This window comes from Rhinopithecus roxellana, chromosome 7, assembly GCF_007565055.1.
Source record: "Rhinopithecus roxellana isolate Shanxi Qingling chromosome 7, ASM756505v1, whole genome shotgun sequence".
NCBI classification, from domain to species: Eukaryota; Metazoa; Chordata; class Mammalia; order Primates; family Cercopithecidae; genus Rhinopithecus; species Rhinopithecus roxellana.
Genome location: NC_044555.1, coordinates 128,638,331 through 128,663,700, shown reverse-complemented (window position 1 = coordinate 128,663,700; position 25,370 = coordinate 128,638,331). Strand labels below are relative to the sequence as shown.

Genomic DNA, 25,370 nt, shown 5'->3' with positions numbered 1-25,370 from the left:
ATGATACCTTAGTTCCCTTTGTGATTCACCTGGAGCTGCTCATGCTACCCCTTTATCATGTTGCTGGGCCAGATGGGCCTGGCTCCAGATGTCAGCTCCAGGATATTGCCGTTTTCTGGCTAACAGTTTCTACATAGCCACTTCTGTTCATTATGAATCGGAGCTGGGCGTGGTGACACATGCTTCTTGTCCCAGCTACTCAGAAGGCTAAGGCAGGAGGACTGTTTGAGCCCAGGAGTTTCAGTCCAGCCTGGGCACACAGCAAGACCCCATTTCTTAAAAAAAAAACTATGTTATGAATGCACGTTCATCTTTAATTCTCTCATGATGACTCTGAGACTCTTACATGGGGCAGCTGGCATTACTAAATAAACTCCCTAAGATCTGCAGGGGTAAGTTGTGGTGAATCTGCCTCCTCTTTATCTTATGCAATCTTACCTCTCATTTCACCTGAGAAATTATACACACACACACACACACACACACACACACACACACACACACTCTGAATTCTCTTATTTCCACTGACCAGACAAGTCTTCCAGTGTTTCTAATGCCTCTTCAGGATTTCTCTGCTTAATTGAGAAGGCAGAAGTGACAATATGCAAAGCAATTGTGTTAATTCTCAGAGTTTTGTCCGTTGTCTCAAAACCTTCTGGATGTTTCAGAAAAGCACAGTAAGGAAACCTTTTTCTTTCCTTTCTGCTGGGTTGGAAGGATAGACTGTGGCATGTCAGCAAGTTGAAGTGAATATGAGAGAACCATCAACACCCAATTCATGAGATGTGTAAAATCATACAAACAATTAAATGACTGAAATAGCTTCTTTTTTCCCCTATGATCTAGGAAAGGCAAGGGAGAATAGTTGATTCTGCTTTTATAATGCAATTATTTTAACAACACAGTATGTTTTGAGGAATTTGGTTGGGGGCACAGTTCTTTCTTTTCTTTAATTTTTATTTCTATAGCTTTTGGAGTACAAATGGGTTTTTGTTACATGGATCAATTATGTAGTGGTGAATTCTGAGATTTTAGTGCATCTATCACCCAAGTAGTGTATGTTATACCTAAAAATTTCTAATACAAAAAAAGTCTTTCACTGGTTTACATGGAAACAAGGAAAGACCTTCAGAATCTTCAATCTGGTAATAAAGAGATTAAGTAAAAAAAAGACCTATATTCTAAAGTGCATATATACTCACGCATACATATAAAACATGCACATCTCATTCTAGTCATGTCAGAACAGGCCAGTGGTATGCAGCACTTGCTATACATTGCCCCCATGCTTTCATGCTAAAATAAGTTATTATTTGTTGTTGTTATTGTTGTTTTAATTTATAGTGTGGCTTTTCTCCAAAGGGACCAAGGCAGTATCCACACAATTTTAAATATAGGATAGCCAATGCAAACATCAATGAGGAAATAAATAAATAAAATACAGAGCCAAGAGGAAGAGGGTACAGAAAAACATAAACAATGGACAATGGAAATAATATTCAGTAGCACTGAGTCAGGTCCTAAAGTCCATTGATTCAGGCATAAGTCAGACTAAAGTCATGCTGAAGGTGAGACTCAGTAGCTCTTCTCAGCCACTGTCATGATGATTTGAGGGTTAGAAGCTGAGATATAGTCTTCAACCTCCCAGCTCTCTCTTCTCATGGCTAGTTCTTCCTTTGCCCCTATATTGGAGGAGGCTCTGTTTATGAAAGGCTGGTGGGAAGGAGAGAGGGACAAATAGGGCTTTGGTATTTGATTTATCACTATCTATCTCCACAGTTCCTGGTCCCCCTAAGACATTTTTGGATTTCATTTCTACTTTAGTTTTCCCAGGAGCAGAAATATGACGTTTCATTTTTTCCAATTTGGGGAACTGCTAGTTAGCCTGAGTGTGTGCCCAAGAATGAACACACTGAAGTGTAATGATGCTTTGCTAGTATGGCAGTTTACATATTCTACCTTGCCTTAGATAAGTCAAGATTGTTCTTGGAAAGCCTTTGAAGGAGAAATGGATTATGCAGAAAATGACTTAATTTGATATAGCATGAAATATTTATGGCAGCTATGATTTTTTTTTAAATCCTGGTAAGGCAGAACAGATCAGTTTGGAGAGTACCCCCATGTAATAATCTCACTATGGACTTAGATTGGAATATTTTTCAGCAGCGATTTATCTTAGATGTACTCTTTAGTGACAGCTATTTATCAGGACATACTCTCATGGCAACACAGTAACATTTATCCCTTAAGATTATGGTGTCATACACAGTAGCTTTACCTTCGGAATTGAGTGAGAGAAACACAGCTTATCCTGTTGACAGATGGCTTAATACAGTGTGCTCCATTCAGGATGCGTTAGACTTGGTTGACTGTCATGTCTTAAGTAGCAGGAAGAGACATTTTCATGGCTCAACACTGATATGTCTATAGACAACCTGTTGAATACTGGATAGCTTATTACTTTAAGCAGATTGTGTCCTATTAGTATACAATGCCAGCCTCTGTTGAGCTCAGTTGGGTCATTTTGTGATACGAAGAGCAGCATTTGGGGGCCTCCAAAGCAGGTCCCAGCATATCCACACCCTCAACAAATAAACATCACCTCCTAATTTCCTCTTGGAAATGTGATTCTGATGGTTGGATAAGGCCTGTCTCCTTTTACTGTCACTGCTCCATGAATCAGAAGTCTTCTATTTTAGCCTGGAAGGCTTAGGAGATGGAACCAGGAAGAAATATATCTGCTTTTAAGAAATGAGTAAATTAACATACTAGAGCTTCTCTGCCCCTTAAGTATTATTGCCTCCTTCAAAGGTAGTGCCTTGATAAGTGACAGATGAACTCCACTGATGCTGCCAGTCTTCCAAATAATTTTTCTACCTCCTCTTTGGAAAAAGCCTTGTGGGTTTATGGCTGATCCCTGCTGTCTACAAGTTGTTGATTCTCAGCCAGTTGATCATCAGTGGTGCAGGCTGAGGTCTTCAGTGAGAAGACCCTGAAATGTTAGGAAGCATACACTTGGTGATTAATACATATTGGGAAGAGTGCAGTCTTTAGAATGATCCAGAAGGATTTTGTTTTTTTTTGTTTTTTTTTTTTTTGAGTCAGAGTCTAGCTCTGTCACCCAGGCTAGAGTGCAGTGGCACCATCTTGGCTCACCACAACCTCAGCCTCCCGGATTCAAGCGATTCTCCTGCCTCAGCCTCCCGAGTAGCTGGGATTATAGGCACGTGCCACCATGCCTGGCTAATTTTTGTATTTTTAGTAGAGACAGGGTTTCACCATGTTGGTCAGGCTGGTCTCAAACTCCTGACCTCAAGTGATCTGCCCTCCTCAGCCTCCCAAAGTGCTGGGATTACAGGCATGAGCCACCACACCCAGCCCCAGATGGATATTTTAATCCTGGTTCAGACACCAGCTGTGTGCTTTGGGCAGAACATTTAATATGACATTCTGTTACCTTATTTATAAGATGGGAGTAGTGATACCTACTCTGCAGGGCTGTTGTGAAGATAAATTCTGGCACATAGGCACTTAAATAATTGATAGCTGGTGTTGATGTTGTCATTACCATTATACCATGGTTGAGCAGCCCATGTAAATGTCCAGAGTAAGGGTGAAGAGGTGTGGGCCATGTTTCTTCCCATAAAGGTAAACTGGATTTTTTGGGGGGAAATACTATGAGTCTTTGGGAACCAAACTGCTAAATGAGGTGGCTGATTAAGTAGGCTTATACCATTTGGGGTTCATTTGGAGAAGAGGATAAAATAATAGGGCTGTTTACTTCTTCTGACATTTATATTGGCTTTAAATGGGGTTTCCAAAGAGGAGTTCCAGGAAATTTTTTGTAGAGACTGGGTCTCGCTATGTTGCTCAGGCTCGTCTGGAACTCCTGGATTTAAGCGATCCTCCTGCCTCAGGCTCCTAGGTAGCTGAGATTATGGGCATGTACCACCATGCCCAGCAAGAATTGTCTTGAGTGATGTCAGCATAATTGTTGCAAAAACCTTTGGGCTGCATACATTCTGGTAGATTTATACAAATTTGAAATCTGTCATGACTTTATATTCACCCCTCAGAGAGCATGTAAGTTGAATACTGATTGAAACAAGTCTGCTGAGTATGATAAGTGTCCTGATGTTTCCCTGGTAAGTTTCTTTTAGTGTTATCAGTGTCACTTCATCAGAATACCTCTGACCTCCACAAACAGTAACACCCCCCTGAAACATTTTTGTCCAATTTCTCTGACTCAGAAAGTTTATTTCTGATAGTCAATCACTGAGCATCAGTGAAAGTGGACTCTTGGGGCTTGGAGTGTGAAGCACAGGGAAAGGTATGTTAGGGAAGCCTCTTTTCTTGGGAGCTTCCTGCTAGTGGCCCTGCTCTTAGAACACCTCTGGCAGTTGTCATTGTTGTGACTGTGATCGTTGGATTGTGGTGGTGGTTTTTCTGTTCCACAGGCCACAGGAAATGACTGGCAGGTGTCACTTTCTTTGCTGCTACTGGTACAGTTCTTTCCCTAGGATACAAGCTCTTGGTGGCTTCTTTGAAAGAAATTTAGCTCTCCTATTTTTTGCTCTTTCTTCCTATACTTCAGCAAGTACAAAATCTTGTCTGAGTTTCTCTGATGAGTTTTTACTGATAGAAATGTAGCCGAACAGTTGAGGGATTAACAAAAAGCACATAGAGTTATGTGGCAACGTAAGGCAGTGTATTAGAGTGTTTAAACTTACAACTTTAGAGTCAGCAAAGCCTGGGTTTGAATGCCTGCTCTATTACCTATTAGCTCCTCTTCTCTGATCCTCAGCTTCCCCACATGTAAAATGGAGTTAATAGTTTCTCCCTTAACAGTTTGTTGAAAAGATTCCAGGAGATTGTGAAGTACGGAGTATAGTGCCTGGAACACAGTTAGGTTCTCAAAAATGGTAGCTTTTATTGCTGTTCTTCAAAAAAAACCTATTAAAAAGCCCTTGAAGATCTTTACTGGGAGATAGGCCTGATATTGGCTCCCTTCAAAAACCCATTCTTAACTTTTCAGGAACAGCCTCACCTACCCCCCTCTCATTTTTATGTTATTTCCTCTCTTTTCTGCAAAACAAAAATCCCAATCCTTGGTCCTGGTTGGTGCAAATGGTGGGCATTTGAGTCCACTGAGGATCAAGTGAGAGTTATTTGTATCTAAGGGTATGCACTAGGCTGACCTTCTTACCTTCAGCATCTTGTTTCACAGCAAAGACATCTTAAACCATTTCTCCTACGACTGCTTTATAGAGATTAACTCAGGCAATCTTTCTAAATTACATTAAAAACCATGATGAGTCTAGCTGCAGGTCAAAACTAGTTGTTCAGTGCTCTAAAGTCCTTTCTGTCACCCTTGAGTTAGCCTTTGTAGAAAAGGAGAAAGATCATTAAAATCAGTCATGATTTCCCAATTTCTCAAGCCAATGAATTTTATTCTTTTACGTGAGTATGGCTTTGATCCATGGTTTTGTCTCCTTTATAATGTAGTTTCATTTCCCTGTGAAAGGAAATTTGTTTTAATTTCTAACTCCAGTGTCACAGGAGCTTCCTATTTTTTGCCCCCTCAGATCTTAGTGATCCACATGGTCAGATGAATCTTAAAAACTACCCAAATGAACTTTTTCTTGGTTTGAGCCACTTGTTGGCCCATTTTGTCATTGTTCTCTTTGCTTCTAGTCACAGCTTCGGGCCTAGAGCTGGGATGAGTACCTGTTCAGCAGGAGCCAAAGTAAGGTGTTCCCACCTGAGGTAGGAATACAGCAGTTTGGGGTTGGGGGGATGCATAGAGGATTGCACTATGTAAGAACTCATGCTGAAAAGCTAATTTCCAAATACTATTAGGGAGCACTAAGACAAGGACCATCTTAGAATGGGCTAGAAAAAGAGCCATTGGCTAGCTTACCCCTACTTATCCTTAACATCTCTTCTGAGGACCCTGAATCCTCCTGTCCACACCTTTGTCTGGGTTAAGACTTGCTGGCACCTCATCTTCTCTCTAGCATGTCCCCAGCGACACTATATTGAGAGCTTTTACATGTCTGTCTGTAATCTTCTAGTAGCTCCTTAGTGACTAGTACTGTGGGCCAGGCGCAGTGGCTCATGCCTGTAATCTCAGCACTTTGGGAGGCCGAGGTGGGTGGATTGCCTGAGCTCAGGAGTTTGAGACCAGCCTGGGCAATATGGCAAAACCCCGTCTCTACCAAAAATACAAAAAATTAGCCAGGCGTGGTGGCATGTGCCTGTAGTTCCAATTACCTGGGAGGCTGATGCGGGAAGATCGCTTGAACCCGAGAGGTCGAGGCTGCAGTGAGCTATGATCGCACCACTGCACTCTAACCTGGGTGACATAGTGAGACCCTGTCTCAAAAAAAAAAAAAAAAAAAAAAAAAAAAAAAAAAAAAAGTAGTACTGTGTCTTCCATCTATAAAACCTCATTGCTTAGCTGTGCCTGCTGTAGAGTAAACTCTCTATACATGTATATTGAACTCGTTGGATGAACCAACAGACATAGTTGCGGGTAACAGACCTTAGTACTAGGCCTAGCTTCCCATGGTATCACTGTACTATTAGGCAGATTACTTAAACTCTATTTTGTTTTCTCCTTCTGTGAAATTAATACCTCTCTTGCCTACCTCAAAGAGTTGCTGTGAGCCTCCGATAAGAAAATGCATATGAGATGTTTTTGAAAATTATAAATTACCCTCCGTTTACTGGATGTTAGTGTAGAAGAGTAGATCAGATGTAGGGGGAAGTTTTACCCTGAATAAATGGAACACTGGGTAATCAACACAGCATTAGTGGGCTCTCTTTACAAACATGGACCCTTTAGCAGCTTCCTGAGTATCTCTCTCTGTACATCTCTCAAGGACTTGAGGAATATTACTTTAAAAAATTTTTAAGCAAATCCACCTATCCTCATGAATTTTATTTTTAAACAAATCAGCCCATGATGCTGAATTAAACCAGTTGGCCCTGGATAAGGAAATACTTTGAGAGATTGGTAGCATCAGTTTAAATTAATGAAAAGTCTGAGTGACAGATCATTTTAAAGTAAATGCAGTTTTATTACTTTCAAGCACATATAATAACAATGCTGGGAATTGAGAAAGACAGCATGTGTCAGAGAATCGAAGCATACAAATAAGAATCATTGATAATGAGGCTATTGCTGTGTGACTGTCCTGCTAAAGACCATCCTCCTCAAATTGGCTAATGTTCCCCTGGAGAAACTTATCTATTTAAGAAACCCCTATTTTTTTTTCATTTATAGGCATGAAGAAAATGCCATTAAAAAATCCTATACATGGCTTCTGGATAACCCAGCTTTTTCAAACCCCAGTGGATAGCATCTAGCAGCAGTGCCCTGCTCTCTGGTTATAACAAATAATAATCTTGAACAGCAAACACCCTCTGGCCCCTACAGTGATCAACTTTTTCCAGGTTGCCTAGGACTTTCCAGGTTTAGACTTTTGCCAAGTCCTAGGAAACCCCTCAGTCCCAGCAAACTGGGGTGGTTGGTTACCTGTCGGTACCTATGACTCTTACAGCTACAAAATATAGGCAAAAGATGCAGTCATGGGGGTTTACATACATTGAAGGGGTGGAGGAGAGCTGGGAGAGCTGCAGCTCACACATTCTGTTGGTTTCTCTGTCTTCGCTTTTTAACTCCTCTTACCTTTCCCTCCCTGATGCATTTTGATCACTGTCCTCTTCCCTTTGCTCTCTTAAATTCTGTCTAAGGGTACGTGGGACTTCAGAAAGCAGGACTCAAACAGTAGAGTGGCTAATAATAGTAATAACTAACCATTCTGTGGAACTTCCCAAGTGCCACACAATATGCTAGGCAGTTTGTATGCATTGACTAATTCTCAACAACAGCCTTTTGAAGCGGACAATATTATTACCCACACTTTACTGATTCTACTGATGACATTGACAAATTACCAAAGGCCACAGCAAGATAGGCTTCAAACCCATCCAGTACATCCCCTACCCACAGCACTGTCCTGCCTGTCAAATGCTTGGCTTCTCTCCTGCAAGGTTTAAAGCCTTCTCACCTTCTTCCTATTCTTGGTGGAAATCCTGACCTCAGCTTGGTTTAATCTCTTCATCCAGCAGACCTGGAATGAGTGTTCTGTCCAGCCTTTCTCTGGCCTATAATGCTATACCCTATCCTTCCCTTGTTCCCTGCCCAGTCTTGGTCCATGAGAATAGACGTACATTTCCTGCCTCTCATACCATGCTTCTCTGCTCTCATGTCCTCTCAAGTCTGTAAGGCGGCATCCCCTGGAAGAAGGAGTTCTTCTTAGAGATATTTCAACCCCTTGCTAGAAAATGGCATTCACCTGCCTCTGAGGCTAATTCTCCATTTAATCTCCCTTACTCACATGCCTCTGATAATAAAGCCATTGCCTGTGCATCCCCTGTGGCACTTTGGAGTCCATGCAAACAAACAAACAAACAAAAAACCTTTGCCCTAGGCTGAGAGTCCATCCTGAGTCCTAGCTCTACTGTGAACTTGTTGTGTGACCTTGGACAAGTCACTGCACTTCTGTTTTTTCTTTTACTTGTAAAATAAAGGAATTTGACAAAATCACCTCTAAAGCACTTTCCACCTCTAACAGGCTGTGAGATACTATAACAAAGATATTTGATGGGGGAGGGAATGTGAAGGGAAAGGGAACACCATAAAGCCACCTTAATGACTTTGAATTTGATGCCTTCCTAAGTAGACCAAAGTGAAAGTGATTCAAAAGGAGCCCCAGGGTATAATCATTCTCATGAGGACCGCAGTGAGCTCTTCATTTTACTCCTCCAGGTATTATTGGAGCTACAGGGGAGCAGATAGGTTGGCTGTTTGAGATGTCAGAGTTGTTCTCAATTTCTAATGTTGGAGAGTTTGGGGTGAAACTCACATAATTAAACCTTAAAGAAAATGTTTCCCCCATAGCAATGCATAACTCCGATGGGGTTTCTGAGCAGAAAAAAAAAAAAATGGAATTCAGTGTCTGTTGCTCCCAATAATATTTGACACAACTGTCCAGAATGAAAATTAGAAGCCCTCTAATCACAGAGATATATCAGTGACAGGAGAGAGACATCGGGGGAGTGCCAAGGGCTGAAGGGCAGGTAAGAGCAAAGTAATACAAAGTGGCTAAGAAAATCAAAGGGAGAGAGACAATTTTCACCCTTTCCAACACCCTCCAGGCTAGAGAGCTTCGGCAAATTTTGACCTAGTTGTCCTTGTGTACATGGCTGTGAGCTTTTATTAAGTATTTATGCAGCAGTTTATATTTTACCAAGTGCTTTACAATCACTTTTATTTGGCTTAGTAAAGTTTTCCTGGAATCCCATCTACTTTATGATCAGAAGAGTCATTTCTTGTTTGCTTAGCACCTCCATGTATACAGCCTCACACAATAGGCCACTTGTTCTAGCAGGAGAGCAGGTGCAAAGAGTTGAGCAGTGAAGGGCACCTGCAGCTACCAGGGCAGTTGGAGTGGGGGTAGTTTACACTTCAGTTCACCTTTTCTCCCCCTTTGTTATTCTTTCGTGTTATGTTATTGCTGGCAACTTGAGAGTGGCGAGGCAAGGCTTGGGCCTGCCATGTGCGGAGCTGTCCTGACATATGGACACTGGCAGAGATAGGCTCTTTCCCCTGTGCCAGTGTCTCTGCCCATGCCCACCATGGCCACGCGCTTCCACCAGGCAAAAACTTGGTGAATATGTTTCTTTCTGCTGTTTCAGGGCTCTTGCTGCAGCCTTGGTTCTCAAACTCTGGACATGAGTTTAGGAAGACTATAGAAAGAGGAGTTCTACTCTCTGTAGACAAGACCAGCCAGTGTTCTTGGACAAATCTAACACTTAGCTACCTTATTCTTGGTAGTCCCTTTTCCCTCCCACCAACCACGGCAGCCCCCTTGTGCCAGCACTCTGGATTTTGTGATGTAGGATGGTGTGGCTGTATAGATGTCTCATGAAGCAATATGGCCACACACTCTCAATCACCAGTTTGCAGTGGGAATCCAACACAGTCATCAGTTGGATGTTTCCTTTTCTGAAGACCAGATTTGCCAAGGCAGAAACTAAATTCTGGTTCATGAAGTCCAGGCTGGAATTAGTGGACCAGAACATTGGAAAATTCAGGACCTCCAACTACTAATGTTCTGTGGCTGAGAACAGGGCTATGTAGATGCTTAATAGGTAAGTGTAGAATAGATGATGACACTCAGTGGAGTATAGAAAAGGAACTCTGCTGTTCTCTAGGTTGCCACTGGTTTCTAAAATGGTGTGATCTGGCAGGTGGGACACATTGACAGGTTGACATCGAAGGGCCCAGTGTAACGTAGGTCCTCAGTCAGTGGCTGCAGATTTGGGGGAAAGGCCTCAGGGACAACAGGTTGACAAGGATTAGGCAGAATAGCTTAGAGTCTCCATCACACAAACTGAGCATTGGATGAGGCCTTTTATCTCAGGTCAGTTCAGTAGACATTTATTGAGTGCATACTGGGTGCCAGGTACTGGGTAAGGGAGTGGGCCTAGAAATGAATACAGACAAGAGCCCCAGGACAGAGTTTTGCCCAGGAAAACACAGCTGGCAAGTGGAAGTCATACCTGAACACCCAGGGCTCACTCAAAAAAACATGAAATACTGGCTTGGAGGAACAAAACTAATTCCAGAGCCTGGGGCCTGACAGGTGAATCAGTTAAACTAACACCTTCCTGCCCTTGTCACTACTGGCTAGGGATCTGGGTAGGGCTAATTCCGCAGGTTGAAGGTTTGAGGCCTGGAAGTGACTGTGGCTAAGGCCAGAGGAGCTGACAGAAAACAGTGGCAGGAATGTTTAGCTTTCTTTTCAAGTGTATCGGTAGTACCTATTTGCATGAAAACAGTTTGTTTTTTGAGGCTGATGGTTGGCAATTTATTAACCACAGTTCAGCCAGACATCCAAAAGAACACTGAGGAGTCTTTCCTCTGTTTACTACATAGTCTAGAAATGCCACACAAGAAAAAAACCCACCAGGCACACTTTTTCTTGTTTCAGACTTGCCTCTCTCCCAAACGTGTCTGGAGTCAGTTAAGAGTGATTGTTTAGGTGGACTTTGAGAGTCCTGTTCTTCATTTTGAAGATCACCACATTAAAGAATGGATGTTTGTTGTGGGCCCTGCAGGGACCGGAGACAAATAAAGCAGCGTTCTGAACAGAGAGATTTGAAAAAGCGTGTGGGCATTTTCAAGAGGCATCTAATTCATTACTTGTGACAGTTATCCAAAGTGGAAGCAGAATATTTTCTATCACTGAGGGGAGGAATATGAACTCTGGGAGAAGGAGGGAGGGGAACAGGCTTCTGACACCCAAAGCTGGTCACTCGGGAAACTTTGGATGGCTGCTCTGGGCCACAGGTGAATGATTAGTTCTTCTGTGAACTAAAATTAATTTTGAACCATTTGAAGTCCTTTCTGATCATTTCCCCTTCAGATGATGCCCTGTCTCCTGGAAGGTTTGGGACGGCGCCACTGCTAAAAACTTCCTCTCAGCTAGGCTTAAATGCTTAGTGCCAACCATTCACATATCATTGCTCAATCGCAATGGCAAAGAAAGTTCCAGTGCTTTTTCCCTTGCCCATTTTCCCTGATGATAAACCATTCCTACTCATGCCTTGACCCATACTTTACTGAGGACAAAAATAAGAGAACTGATACTCTTCCATTTCGTAAGTTCTCAATGTGGGGATGAAGGGATTTGAAGCTTCCCTTGGCTATTTATTGCAAGGTTTATTTCTTCTCTCTCAGGAAGCTCTTTTTTTCGTTTTTTATTTTGATTTTTTTAGAGACTGGTTTTCCTGTACTCCACCCAGGCTGGAGTACAGTGGCACCAACATAACTAACTGCAGCCTCAACCTCCTGGGCTCAAGTGCTCCTCTTGCCTCAACCTCCCAAGTAGCTGGGACCACAGGCATGGGCCACCATGCCTGGCTAATTTGTTTTTAAGCTTTGTAGAAACGAGGTCGCCCTATGTTGCCCAGGCTGGTCTCAAACTCCCGGACTCAAGCAATCCGCCCACCTCTGCCTCCCAAAGTGCTGGGATTACAGGTGTGAGCCACCATGCCCAGCAGGGGATTCTTCTCAAATAACATTTATTGAACATCTAGTGCATTTGAGATTCTGTGTTTGGTGCTTTCATGTGATAAAAATAATAGCAGCCCTCATATAGAACTTTCTATGTGCCTGGCATTGTTTTAAGCACATGTTATCTCAATTTGCTAAAATTCATTATATCAAATAATTCTCAAAACAGTGCAGGTGGCATTATTCCTATTTTATAGATGAGTTCAGCAAGGTTTAATTATTTGTCAAAAGTCACACAGCAGGTGGGGGCACCAGCTTTTAACCCATGTCTCTGACTCCAAGGCCAGTGCTGTTTCCACCACATAACTCTGTCTCTCTAAAATGTATTATGTACTTGCTGCCTCAGTAAACTATGACTGCCTAACTGAACTTAATCTCTTACAACAATTATTGGTCGTTATTTTGAACTTCAGTTACCTTCATACAATGCCCTCATGTTGCTGAGGTATGTGACTAGTTCCTTGCCCCTTTGTTCTTTGCTATTCTGTTTGGGGGAGGTAACAGCTTCATTCTTGTCTCCCTAGCAGTGATGCCAATAATAACTTCAGTTGCTGTTGTTTGGCCTCTGGGCCTCGGTTTGCCCCTCTGTAAAAGGAGAACATTGGGCTGAATGACTTCAAAGGTCCTTTCCAACCCTCATATTTTCATCAATTAAAATCTAACTTAAAAATGGGTAAAGAGGCCGGGTGCAGTGGCTCACGCCTGTAATCCCAGAACTTTGGGAGACTGAAGCAGGTGGGTCATGAGGTCAGGAGTTCAAGACCAGCCTGGCCAAGATGGTGAAACCCCGTCTCTACTAAAAATACAAAAATTAGCCAGGCATGGTGGTATGTGCCTGTAATCCCAGCTACTTGGGAGGCTGAGGCAGAGAATTGCTTGAACCCAGGAGGCAGAGGTTGCAGTGAGCTGACATCGCGCCATTGCACCTCCAGCCTGGGAGACAGAGTGAGACTCCATCTTAAAAACAAACAAACACCAGGTAAAGATCGTGTCCTTTTGCTTTAACTTGAGTAGAACAAGAAAATGTCTGGTCCTAGTTCTCTGGACTAGAAGGACTTGGTAAATGAGTTTGGGGTGATTGAATAAGAAGTCTCTACCACACTCCTTGTTCTGTTATTCCCCACCCCCGATTATTGAGCTTTGAATTACACCTTTTTCTTTCTCTGTTTTTAAACACAGTTGGAGTCCTCTCCTAATTTGTATGTTCCCCTCAAGGACAGCCATCAGAGAGACACTGCTCTGGCCTAGTGTCCTGACCGCCACGATTAGTTCTTACCAGCTTGCATACACTTTGGGTTCTGCCTAGCTTGCAATTCTCACAAGAATCACTTTTGCTGTGCTTATTTACTTTTCTCTCTCTTTATCTCTAGCCTCTTCTGCAAAGTTGGTTTCTTCAGAGTAACATTCAGGTGACCTCATCTCAAGCATTTTCTCATTACCTTCCCCTTTCTACTGGGGGACTGTTCCCCGCAGCCACAGACTCTTCTCCTTGTAGTGGGTGATACTAACTTCTCAATCTTTCCTCACCATCTGAAAAATATTATTTGCTTCTCTGGGTTTCAGTGGCTTCCTGATTATGTACTGAGACAAATCTTTTAGTCCCTCCTCAAAGTAAGGTTGGAGACTGCACTGTAAATGAATTCTAATGCAGTTATTCTCTCATATAGCTAATGGCTACTAACTGAGATACAGAAATAGATTTACATCACCAAACACCACATGCTCTCACTCGTAGGTGGGGATTGAACAATGAGAACACTTGGACACAGGGTGGGGAACATCACACACCGGGGCCTGGCATGAGATGGGGGGATGGGGGAGGGATAGCATTAGGAGAAATACCTAATGTAAATGATGAGTTAACGGGTGCAGCAAACCAATATGGCCATGTATACATATGTAATAAACCTGCACACTTAAAGTATAATAAAAAAAAAGAAAAAGAAAAAGAAGGAGATAGGTTTACATCCCCTGGGTTTCTTTCCTAGATTTTGCTTCCTGTCTACTGAAATCTACTTGTAATTTCTGAAAGGCTGTTGTTGGAGAACACAGGTACTTCTTGGAGTAAAGTGGATATATCTGTTTCTAGCATCCTCCTAGCTTAACATTGGCTCTGAAGTAGTACTGCTATGCAAACAATTATGAAAGACATTTTTTTCACATGAAAATTTTTAGTTTATAAATCCTTTCATGAAAAATCCACAATGGCCACAGATAACATCATTGCAGCCCTTTACTCCTTCAGCTTTTTGCCAGCACCAACATTGGCCTTTGCAGTCCCCCTGACTTTCTTTATTGGGTTCTTATGTTCCTTTCCTTGCTTTCCTGAGTCTTTTTCTTCTCATACAGGCCATGTCTTGAAAGTCTATGTTTGGGTTCATTTTTCTTTGCATAATCCAGAGAATCATAAATCATGCCAAAGCCAGTTGTCTTGCCACCACCAAAATGAGTTCTGAATCCAAATACAAAGATGACATCTGGTGTGGTCTTGTACATTTTGGCTAGTTTTTCCTGTCTTAGGCACTCTTAAATTTCTGTCTTAGGCACTGTTGCCTTCCTGGGGTGAAGGACGTCAATGACCATTTGTTTCCCCTGAAGTAGTTGGTTGATCATGAACTTTGTAGTTCAGATAGTTACCATGTCGTTCATGATGGCTGTCTATCCTCAGACAGCCAGGAAAGAGAAAGACATTTTTATTTAGATATGTGCATAAATAAACGGAAGCTAATTGTTTCTGTCTTTATTAAGCACATTTACAAATCTCAGCTCTTTTCACCTTTGCTTTATTTTACCATGCATTTATGTAAATTAACACTGTATCATGGATAAAGAAAAGGACGTTTTCTTAGGCCTCTTAATAGGATAGTTTTTCTACCCTGTTTTCTGGTTTGTCTTTAAAGCTATTTATGTTCTTTAAATTATCCAGTTTTTCCCAGAGTGATTGTTGTGACCAGAATGCGTTCCAAAGAAACAGGTAAATCACTGAGTTAGGGATTACATGCAATACTGAAGCTTGTCCATAAGATGGCGCTCTGAGAATGTGAGATCTCTAACTTACTTTTAGCCATGTATAGCTGGGCAGCATATTAAACTTTTGTGAAATCAAAATTTTTTTTGGTGGGGACCTAGTCCTTTTGATTGGCTCTCAAGCACTTGGAATCATTCTGATACTTAAGGGAAGAAGGAAAGTGACTTTTCTAGCAGTTCCCTTGTCCTAAATCAGTACTAGCAAGTGTCAAAAATCAGCAAGATCTGCTTGAGGGACCTTTTAAAGAAAGGGATTTCTTCTAAATGTGGGACTTGTGATAATAAATGTATGTGTTGTTACAAAAGTCCCTGTCTGGGTATCAGATTCTTCATCTACACAGTGAGTGGATTGGACCGGATGATCTCTGAGAGTGCTTCCATTTCAAATGATCTACATTTGAATTTGTTGATTTCCTTCCACTACGCCATTGCTGCCTCAGCCAGAACAGAAATGAGAAGAAAAGATCGCCTATTTTACGCTTGTTTGACTCTATTCCTCTCCTACAAGTGCTCTCTTTGCTTCAACTGTCCCAAGACAAGCATGCCCAGATGTCCTGTTTTAATGAGGTTCCTTTTCTCTTTATGGCTTTTGCGCAGGATTTTTCCCTCTCTCCCCAACCCCCTCCCCAATCCCTGACAATCTTCCTGAACAGAAGCATGTCCCCCTTTTCACTTCACAAATAGGATTTTCTTAGTATTATGACAGTCATTTTTGTGCTAAACAGATACCAAACTTGATAAAGAAGAAGATGCCGCATGTAAGGTAACACTTCTAGCATGCTACATAGCATGTCCAGTTAAGAAAACATTAGATTTGGGAGGTAGGAACATCTCTCAGTTTATTTTTCCTCCTCCACTTGCTAGTATTCATTGCCAGAACCATGTCAAAGCTTCAGTAGAGAAGCAGCATTTTGCAGAGGAGGACAATTAATTTAATTACAGATGAGTATTACTAAGTAGCTAACCCATCATTACAATCCCCCATGGCCAACAGTGTCCCCATTCCTGACACACTCTGAGCAGTCTGTGGATAAGAAGAATTGGGGCCACGCTGGCTCCTCCTCATTCAAGGCCTGTCATGAACCACGTGCTCCAGTGGCACAGAGCTAGCCTGAGAAAATGAAATGCTGAATTAATGAATTAATGCAAAGCTGCCAAGGCACCCTTCACCAATTGACTTCCCTCTGGGCTTGAAGCTCAGAGCACGCATGTTACATGAAATTCCCCAGGGGCACATCACACATGTTGCCTTGCTGTAGCCAGGGTGACAAAAGCAGGGATGCACTAAGACATTGTTATCCTGTATTTGTTTTCCTATTGTCCTTAGGCATTTGAAATCTTCAAATAGTCTTTGGTATGTGTCTAGTGGCATGGATGGTGATGGTGGTGGATTATTTATTTCTCTAACTTCAACACCTTGTCTCCCAAGAACACAAGTATGCCACTGAATAGCCTTCGCCTGCCTACCATGGCCTCCCAAAGTATGGCTATTAAATAGCCATACTGTCAGATCTCTGTGTAAGAGAAGAAACCCGACACACAGGGCTCTCCTAAAGGGCAAGTCCAGGAATCTTGCTGAGTAGGCCAAGAGAGCTTTGTGGCGATGCTGCTGGGAGCCTTGTAGACCATTATAAGCAGCTCATCCATTGTTTCCTACAAGGAAGCAATGGAGCAGGGTGGTGAGGAAATGTCAAATATTTAGTCGACATCGTTTCTCTCTAAGGAAGCAAGACCAGCATAGTGGTTAAGAACCCACACAACTGGAGATGGATTCTTAAAGTTCACACTCCAGCTCTGCTGCAGACAAGCTGTGTGACTTTAGGCAAGTGACTTACCTTCTCTGTGCCTCAGCAGCAGCAAAAACAGCTGCCAATAGGGTAGTCAGGAGGATTAAGTACATGTTTTCTTTTTCTTCAGTGCTTTGAACAGTATCTGGCACAGAGAAAGCACTCAGTAACTGACAGTATAAGTACCATGAGGTGCTTTGGGTGATTTAAAAAAACAAGAACAAAAACAAAAACAACTAACCAAACCTCTGCCTTCAAAGACCTCACAGAGTACATGGGGTGGCAAATGGAATATACATAAAAGGAGCACTAGCAACTCAGGGCAGTGCCCACAATACATTTCAATGTGAGGGCAGTGAGGTCAGCATGACTCAGGGTGGTTCAGGGAGGCCCTCAATTCTCATCAGGTGAGGACTTCAGGCATCTACAGGAAAAAGGTATTGAGAACTTGAATAACTTCTTTGCCTCTGTTTTGAGGGAGGATACAACTGATAATTTACACTCATGTTCACATCCTCACTGATATAGTGTCTTTTTGAAATAGGCCGGTTGGAGTTACCTCACTGAAGAGTAGAAAATAGGGCCGGGCATGGTGGCTCATGCCTATAATCCTAGCACTTTGGGAGGCCGAGGTGGGCAGGCGGATCATGAAGTTGGGAGATCAAGACCATCCTGGCTAACATGGTGAAAACCCCGTCTCTACTAAAAATACCAAAAATTAGCCGGGCGTGGTGGTGGGCGCCTGTAGTTCCAGCTACTCGGGAGGCTGAGGCAGGAGAATAGCGTGAACCCAGGAGGTGGAGGTTGCAGTGAGCCGAAATTGCACCACTGCATTCCAGCCTGGGTGACAGAGCGAGACTCTGTCTCAAAAAAAAAAAAAAAAAAAAAAAATGAAAAGAAAAGGAAATATATGGGATATATATAGAGAGAGAGAGAAAAAGAGAGACAAGGTTTCACTCTGTCATCCAGGCTGGAGTGTAGTGGTTTGATCTTAGCTCACTGCAACCCCCACCTCCCAGGCTTAAGTGATCCTCCCAGCTGAGCCTCCTGGGTAGCTTGGGCTGGGACTACATGCACACGCCACCATGCATGGCTCATTTTTGTGTCTTTTGTGGAGATGGGGCTTCACCATGTTGCCCAGGCGAGTCTCAAACTCCTAGACTCAAACGATCTGCCCACCTTGTCCTCCCAAAGTACTGGAATTATAGGCATGAGCCACCACACCCAGCCAATGTGGGCTATGTTTAACCTAACAAAGTTGAGTTTGTGACCTGATGTCAGCCACCTAAGGTCTGAAAAAACTGAAGGGTGACATTGTGAACATTGCCCCAAAAATGTGTTCTGTCATAAGAAAGCACCTTTGAGGAAGGACATTGGTGATGGTCAACATAACTCTTATTAACAGGAAGGATTTCCCAGAGGCCCTGAGATGTGCATGTAAGTTGGGCCCACTTTTTGTTTTTCTTTTGTTTTGTTCTCTTTTGCCTTTAAAACAACTAATGACTGTTTTTTTTTGTTTTTTTTTTTTTTTTTTTGAGACGAAGTCTCGCTCTGTCACCCAGGCTGGAGTGCAGTGGCCGGATCTCAGCTCACTGCAAGCTCCACCTCGCGGGTTCCCGCCATTCTCCTGCCTCAGCCTCCCGAGTAGCTGGGACTACAGGCACCCGCCACCTCGCCCGGCTGGTTTTTTGTATTGTTAGTAGAGACGGGGTTTCACCGGGTTAGCCAGGATGGTCTCGATCTCCTGACCTCGTGATCCGCCCGTCTCGGCCTCCCAAAGTGCTGGGATTACAGGCTTGAGCCACCGCACCCGGCCTTCAACTAATGACTGTTAATACAATGTATAATATGGTGACTATATTAAAGAATACTATATTGTATATTTGAGATTCACTAAGAGAGTAGTTCTTAAATGTTCTCACCACAAAAATAAAGATAATTGTATGAGGTGATGAATAGGTTAATTAGCTGGTTTGGCATAATTGTTTCACAATGAGTACATATGTCAAAACATCACATTGGAAGTGTACATGTATTTAATTTTTATCAATTCTACCTCAAGAAAGCTGGAAAAACATTTTAATTAACGACTATAAAAATCTCATTCATTATATATTAAACTATTATAAAGATTAAAAACAGTCATGGTAAAAAATATTTTAAAATATAGAAGGATATAAAAAAAATAAGATTTCACTAGCATCTCCCTATTCTCACTCACTGAAAGTGACTGCTCTTACCATTTTCTTATGTATCCATCTAAAATTTTTCTGGGCATATTTGAACATGTATAGAGTGTATAAGAGTAATGCAAATGTAGACCAATTTTCACCACGAATGCTGCTACTTGTATCTGTTATAATGTATCTCGTACTTGATGCCATATCAACACATACAGATCTACTTTGCCCTATTAATGTGCTCATAGTATTTCATTCTAACACTCATTACTTTTAAAATTTGGTTCAATATTTTGTCTGGCTAAGGAGCAAAGGATAGAGACATGAGAAACAAAAAAGTATTGAGAGCTGTGGGAGAGGTATCAAGATACCTGAAGGATAGTGCAAGAACACAGAGTTTTTAAATAGTGCCACTAAACTTAAGCAACTATAAGCATCAGTTGGACCAGGACTTTTGGTTACTGCCTTGTGAAGTAGATGCAATAATGGCAAGTTTTAGGCTTAAGACACAGGGCAGCTATTCCCAACACTCCTATAACCAGAAACCATGCTTAATTTGTGAGAGTCCTTTGAGGATTTAAATAGCACATGGATAGAGCAGAACAGTAGATGCTATTTCAACTTTCAAAAAGTTTGGCAAGCTTTTGAACCCAAAACTGTCTTTTAAAAATGGAGTCACTGTGGGATCAGGGAGCAGTGTTTAGTCCTGGCTCTTTATCCATGGCTGGGAGATAAGAAATTTTAGAAAATACATAGCTAAAGGGGCACTTTTCTGAATGGCAGAAATTAATACAGTAGGACCACAAAGGATCAGCTGTGGGACTAATTTGATTTAATATTTATAATAGTTTTGGAAGCTGGAGTACCGGGCAAAATCACTAAGTTGACAGATGTCTTTACACTATTCCAATGAGAATAAGTAGCTTCAGGAAGACACTTGTTTTATAGGAGTGGACATAAAAGTGGCTGGCAAGCTTTGATATGAAAAAGACCAAGGATATGTCTCTAGGGACACATTCCTGAAGTTCATTTCAGAAGATTTACAATGAACCTTACCTCTTTATCTGCAAATAGGGTCTCTGCTTCAGGCATCAGTAGGAGTTAAAGAAGAGAAGATGGAGTTGGTAGTATCATCAGAAGGTGGATGATATTTAAACAGACCGCATTATATGAACATAAAAGAGGAGGCTAGTAGTAAGCTGATTCCCAACAGATAAAGAATGCTCCTTTATGTCTCTTTAAAACAGCCCCCAAAGGCAATTGGTATTTGATGATCGGTGATCTGTGTATTCACAAATTAACTTTTAAAGTTAAATAATCTGAATGTGTTAAGCTATCATTTTAGAAGAAATGCAATCAAATGTACTCTTCAGCATCTTTGCTACAAAATATTTTCCTTCTCAGAGGATGACTTTTAATTATGAATGTCAGAACTAGATTTCCTGACCTCCTTTGTTAGCATGCATGTTTTTCAAAGTATGTCCTTAATATTGGCAGATACATTGTATCATGGACGGGGACATCTAATAGAATGAGATTAGTATCTTCTGAAGTTGTGTAATTTTCAGTAATAAAGAGATAATGGGCCGGGCGCGGTGGCTCAAGCCTGTAATCCCAGCACTTTGGGAGGCCGAGATGGGCGGATCACGAGGTCAGGAGTTCGAGACCATCCTGGCTAACATGGTGAAACCCCGTCTCTACTAAAAAATGCAAAAAGCTAGCCAGGCGAGGTGACTGGCGCCTGTAGTCCCAGCCACTTGGGAGGCTGAGGCAGGAGAATGGTGTAAACCCGGGAGGCAGAGCTTGCAGTGAGCTGAGATCTGGCCACTGCACTCCAGCCCGGGCGACAGAGTGAGACTCCGTCTCAAAAAAATAAAAATAAAAATAAAATAAAGAGATAATGCCCTATCTACCTCTCAACTTCACAGTGTGGTTGAGAAACTCAAATGAACTGAGTGATATGAAACTGCTTTGTAAAGTGCTGTGCAAAAATGCGGTGTGTTAATTATTCTTTGTACTTCATAATTTGGGATTAGAAATATAAATTGACTCAAATCTATGAATTTATCCTTTATAGATGTAAATGCAAATGTGTGAAAATCGGTATACAAGGATGTTCTCTGCAGCATTGTTTATATTAACAAAATATTACAAATTATTGTTAGTAAGGTATTGCATAAATAAGTTATTATTGAGCCATACAGAGGAATAAGAACAAGGCAGTTCCATGTGTCCTAACATGAAAATATGTCCAAAGTATATATTTAGTTTTAGTTTTTGTTTTGAGACAGGGTCTCACTCTGTCACCCAGGCTAGAGCACAGTGGTGTGATCACAGCTCACTGCAGCCTTGATCTCCCGGGCTCAACACTTCAGCCTCCAAAGGTGTGCACCACCACGCCCAGCAAATTTTTTTTTTTTTTTTTTTTTTTAGTGGTTCGGTTTCTTAATTTTAAATTTTAAGCAGTTCTGTTTTTTGTATTAAAATACTGCAACTCAATATTTTTGTCAAAGTTTCCACTTTCTTATCAGAGACAAAAGCCAGAAAAATACAAAAAGTGTTCCTTTCCCCCATTCCTCAAGCATAACATCCAACAACTTGGCAGCTGGTAGTTGTTGTTGACAGTTGTGACTTGTATTTGGTGATATAAACAAGATTATAGAGGCACTAAACCATAAATGTAGTTTCATTTTTGGGGGCATTACTATCATTTTACAAAATATTTAGCTTCTACTTTGAACATTAAAATGTAGTCCAGCTTTTTAAAGCCACAAGTAACCACCATATTTTTTATAGGACCAAAACAGTTTGATTGTTCTTTAAAAAAATGATCATTTAGAATCAATTAATTAGAATTAGGAATGCTTAATGCCTACCTTAAGTGGATACCTAATTGATTCCTAAAATAAAATTGTGGTCTCTTTAAAGATGTTCAAGTTGCAACATTGAAGCTGCTTTGGTGGTGCCATCTAAATGATAATCTGTTTGCAAATGCCAAATGAAAACTCTTTGTTGGTAGATTGAGCTATGTGCAGAATTAAACACAAATCAGTTTAGGCATCTTCACTTTTCATTATCTTATCTCATTGGAAATTATATATAATGTAAACAGTAGAACACAATTCACTGATGTTTTTCCTTAGTTTAATACAAGTATACCTCACTTTAAGCAAAATATACTAAATGATTTCTGAAACAGGGGTTTCCTTACTTTTTCAGTTAAAAAGATGTGCTTACAGAATTTATTTAAATAACAAGGCTTCTTTGACCTGTTCAGAGTATTTAGATCACAGAAATTCATTTCACACACAACTTCTTTGAAATACCTACATTGCATAAAATGAGACACACAGGTACATGTGCCCATTCCATCGAGACTGCCTCATTATTTTGTGGTTATTTTATATTTTTCAGTTTGTCATTATTAACACTTTAATATGCCAGATTCATTCACTCCCTATTTTAGTTGAGATGAGTTAGTGTTTCTAAGGAGTGTTTTGTAATCTCTTGTCCCAAACTAGGCTGGTTTGGGAATCCAGTGAGAGTGACCTGGTTTGGGAATCCAGTGAGAGTGACTGAAAATTGAAATTCAATCCTGAACATCCTTCCAGAACACAGCCTGTCACCCTGTGGAGATAACACACAAACTACCTCAGAGGACCCCCATCTGTGGCAGTGAAAAATCATGTGAGAGTTATAGTTCAAAAGAAAAAAGTGCTGAGCACTGTGGCTCATGCGTGTAATCTCAGCACTTTGGGAGGCTGAGGCGGGAGGATCACTTGAGCCCGGGTGTTTGAGACCAGTCTGGGCAACATAGGGAGACCCCCGTCTCTACAAAAAGTTGGCCAGGCATGGTGGCTCACACCTTTAATCCCAGCACTTTCAGAGGCCAAGGTGGACGGATCACCTGAAGTCAGGAGTTCGAGACCAGCCTGGTCAACATGGCGAAACCCCGTCTCTACTAAAGCACCTGTCTAATTTTTTGTATTTTTTATAGAGATGGGGTTTCACCATGTTGTCCAGGCTATTCTCAAACTCCTGGGCTCAAGTAATCCTCCTGCCTTGGCCTCCCAAAGTGCTGGGATTACAAGTCCACTCCAAAGTATATGTACTAAGTGATACGAAGTTGCAAATCAGTATGAGTAGTATCATTCCAATTTTGGTTAAAATTACCCATTAGTATATGGAGGTGAAAACCTCTACATGTATATCAAACTGTTGACCATGGTCCACTCTTGGAAAGACAGATTGATGGGGCAACTTTTACTTTATGCCTTGTTTATTTCTGTACTTCTTGAATTGTTTACAATGAACATTATTATTTTGTAATTTAAAATATGAATTATAGATATCAATTTGCCCTTATAACCCTGGCTACCCTATTGTAATTGAAAAAACAAAGTATATAAAGAGAGAGCAAAAGCCCTGGGAATCTTTTCATTTCTTTAAGAAAGCATTCCATTATCAGGATCAGGAGCAAGTAAAAAAGAGCTCAAAACCTTTTTCTCTCTTTGGCAATGGTGTTCTGGTATTTCCACATGATGAAAGCAGAAGGAATAAATGAAATCTGGTTCTTGTTTTCTTTGTTTTGCAAAATGAGGAATAATTCTATGTAGAGGTCTGGAACCATGGGTGCAATAAGGAAACCACCTCATCTGTGTATCACTGTCCCAGTTGAAGTTGGCAAAACCCCACACTGGAAGGCAGAATCGCCTAGTACTTTAAATAGTTACCCTTCTCATGATGGTGAGGATGTCCATTGCTACCCTGAAACTTCAATTCTGGAGTAAAGCCTATGGTTTATCCTACAGGAGCATGTTAAAATCTTCCCTCAGGCTAGTGTTCTCTCCTCTCATGGAGAACGCAGAGGGAAGCTGACAGGTGTAATTTATGGTGCAAGTGATTTGAGAAAGTCTCCTAAATAGATGCCCAGCTCCATAGCCTACAGGAAACAGTGGGAGGAGGAAGAAGAGGGGAAGGAAGAGGTAAAGAACATGGAAGAATCTTTCTCCTTCAAATGAGTAGAAGGCTTACACACAGTGAAGGTTCATTCTGTGTACTTCACTGTCATGACCTTGAACCTCCCCCAGCACAGCTCTAATCACTCTGCCTTGTCATTGGCCCTTACTCTTCTAGACTCCCCACTAGACTGAGATCACAATAAGTGCACACAGACCTTGTCTTTCTTGTTCATTGTTGTATCCCCAACATCTAGGGAAGAAAAGGGATATTGAATATAATTGCTGATTGTTGAATGAATGTTTTCTTACTGTAAATAGACACTGTGTGGAGTGCTCTACTTTTGCACCATGAGGTCGTCTCATGAGCTTGTGATCAGCCTGACTGTTGATGCCAAATAAAGTCAGCTTTTCCTTTGTTTGGGACTTTCTTTGACAAACCTTTTCTTTACCTTCACCTTTACAGATACAGCCAAAAGGCGGCAAGGAATGGAATGAAAAACCAGTTCAATCTCCATGAGCTGAAAATGAAGGGCCCTGAGCCAGTAGTCAGTCAAATTATTGACAAACTGAAGCACATTAACCAGGTATGTGGAATGTCAAAAAATAATAATAATAATAAAAAGTAGAAATGACAGAGAGAGAGAGAGAGAGAGAGAGAGAGCGTCCACTATTCAAACTATATTCTTGGGCTTTTAGAAAAGACACTATTATTTTCTTCAAATAGTCTGTCTGCTAAAAAGGACTTCTGGCCTTCATTTTTCACCCGACTTTTAAATTATAAAGAGAATATTGCAATATGAGGGTTATCTTAGAAAATAGAGGGAAAAATATTTCTCACAATCCCACTATTCTATCCCGTCTGTTTTCATTTTTACATGTTCTCTTCTAATATTTGTCCAGAAAGGCATACTCACACAGACTTTTTCCATAATCAGAAATCCACAAGTGATTTGTAGTTCTGAAAATTAACACTATCTTGGCAACACTTTTCCATATTTTTTTGTTATTGTTGTTTTGTTTTGTATTGTATTGTTTTGAGACATGGTCTTGCTCTGTTGCCCAGGCTGGAGCACAGTCATGTAAGCACAATCATGACTTACTGCAGTCTTGACCTCCTGAGCTCAAGATATTCTCATGTCTCAGCCTCCCAAGTAGCTGGTACTATAGGCATGCACCACCACACCTGGCTAATTTTTAATTTTTTTGTAGAGATGAGGTCTCACTATGTTGCCCAGGCTGGTCTTGAACTCCTGGGCTCAAGCGATCC

At 41.4% G+C, this 25,370-nt stretch overlaps 1 protein-coding gene and 1 pseudogene across 1 annotated transcript in view; one reads left to right on the top strand and one right to left on the bottom strand.

The window, feature by feature from the left end:
* Positions 1-25,370, top strand: part of GPC3 (glypican 3) — a 450,385-nt gene that overhangs the window by 301,015 nt on the left and 124,000 nt on the right. Inside the window, exon 6 of the mRNA XM_030933937.1 lies at positions 24,567-24,687. Within this exon, the coding sequence (XP_030789797.1) occupies positions 24,567-24,687 (121 nt within the window). The remainder of the gene's footprint in view (positions 1-24,566; positions 24,688-25,370) is intronic.
* On the bottom strand, positions 14,382-14,797 carry LOC104670206 (annotated as a pseudogene).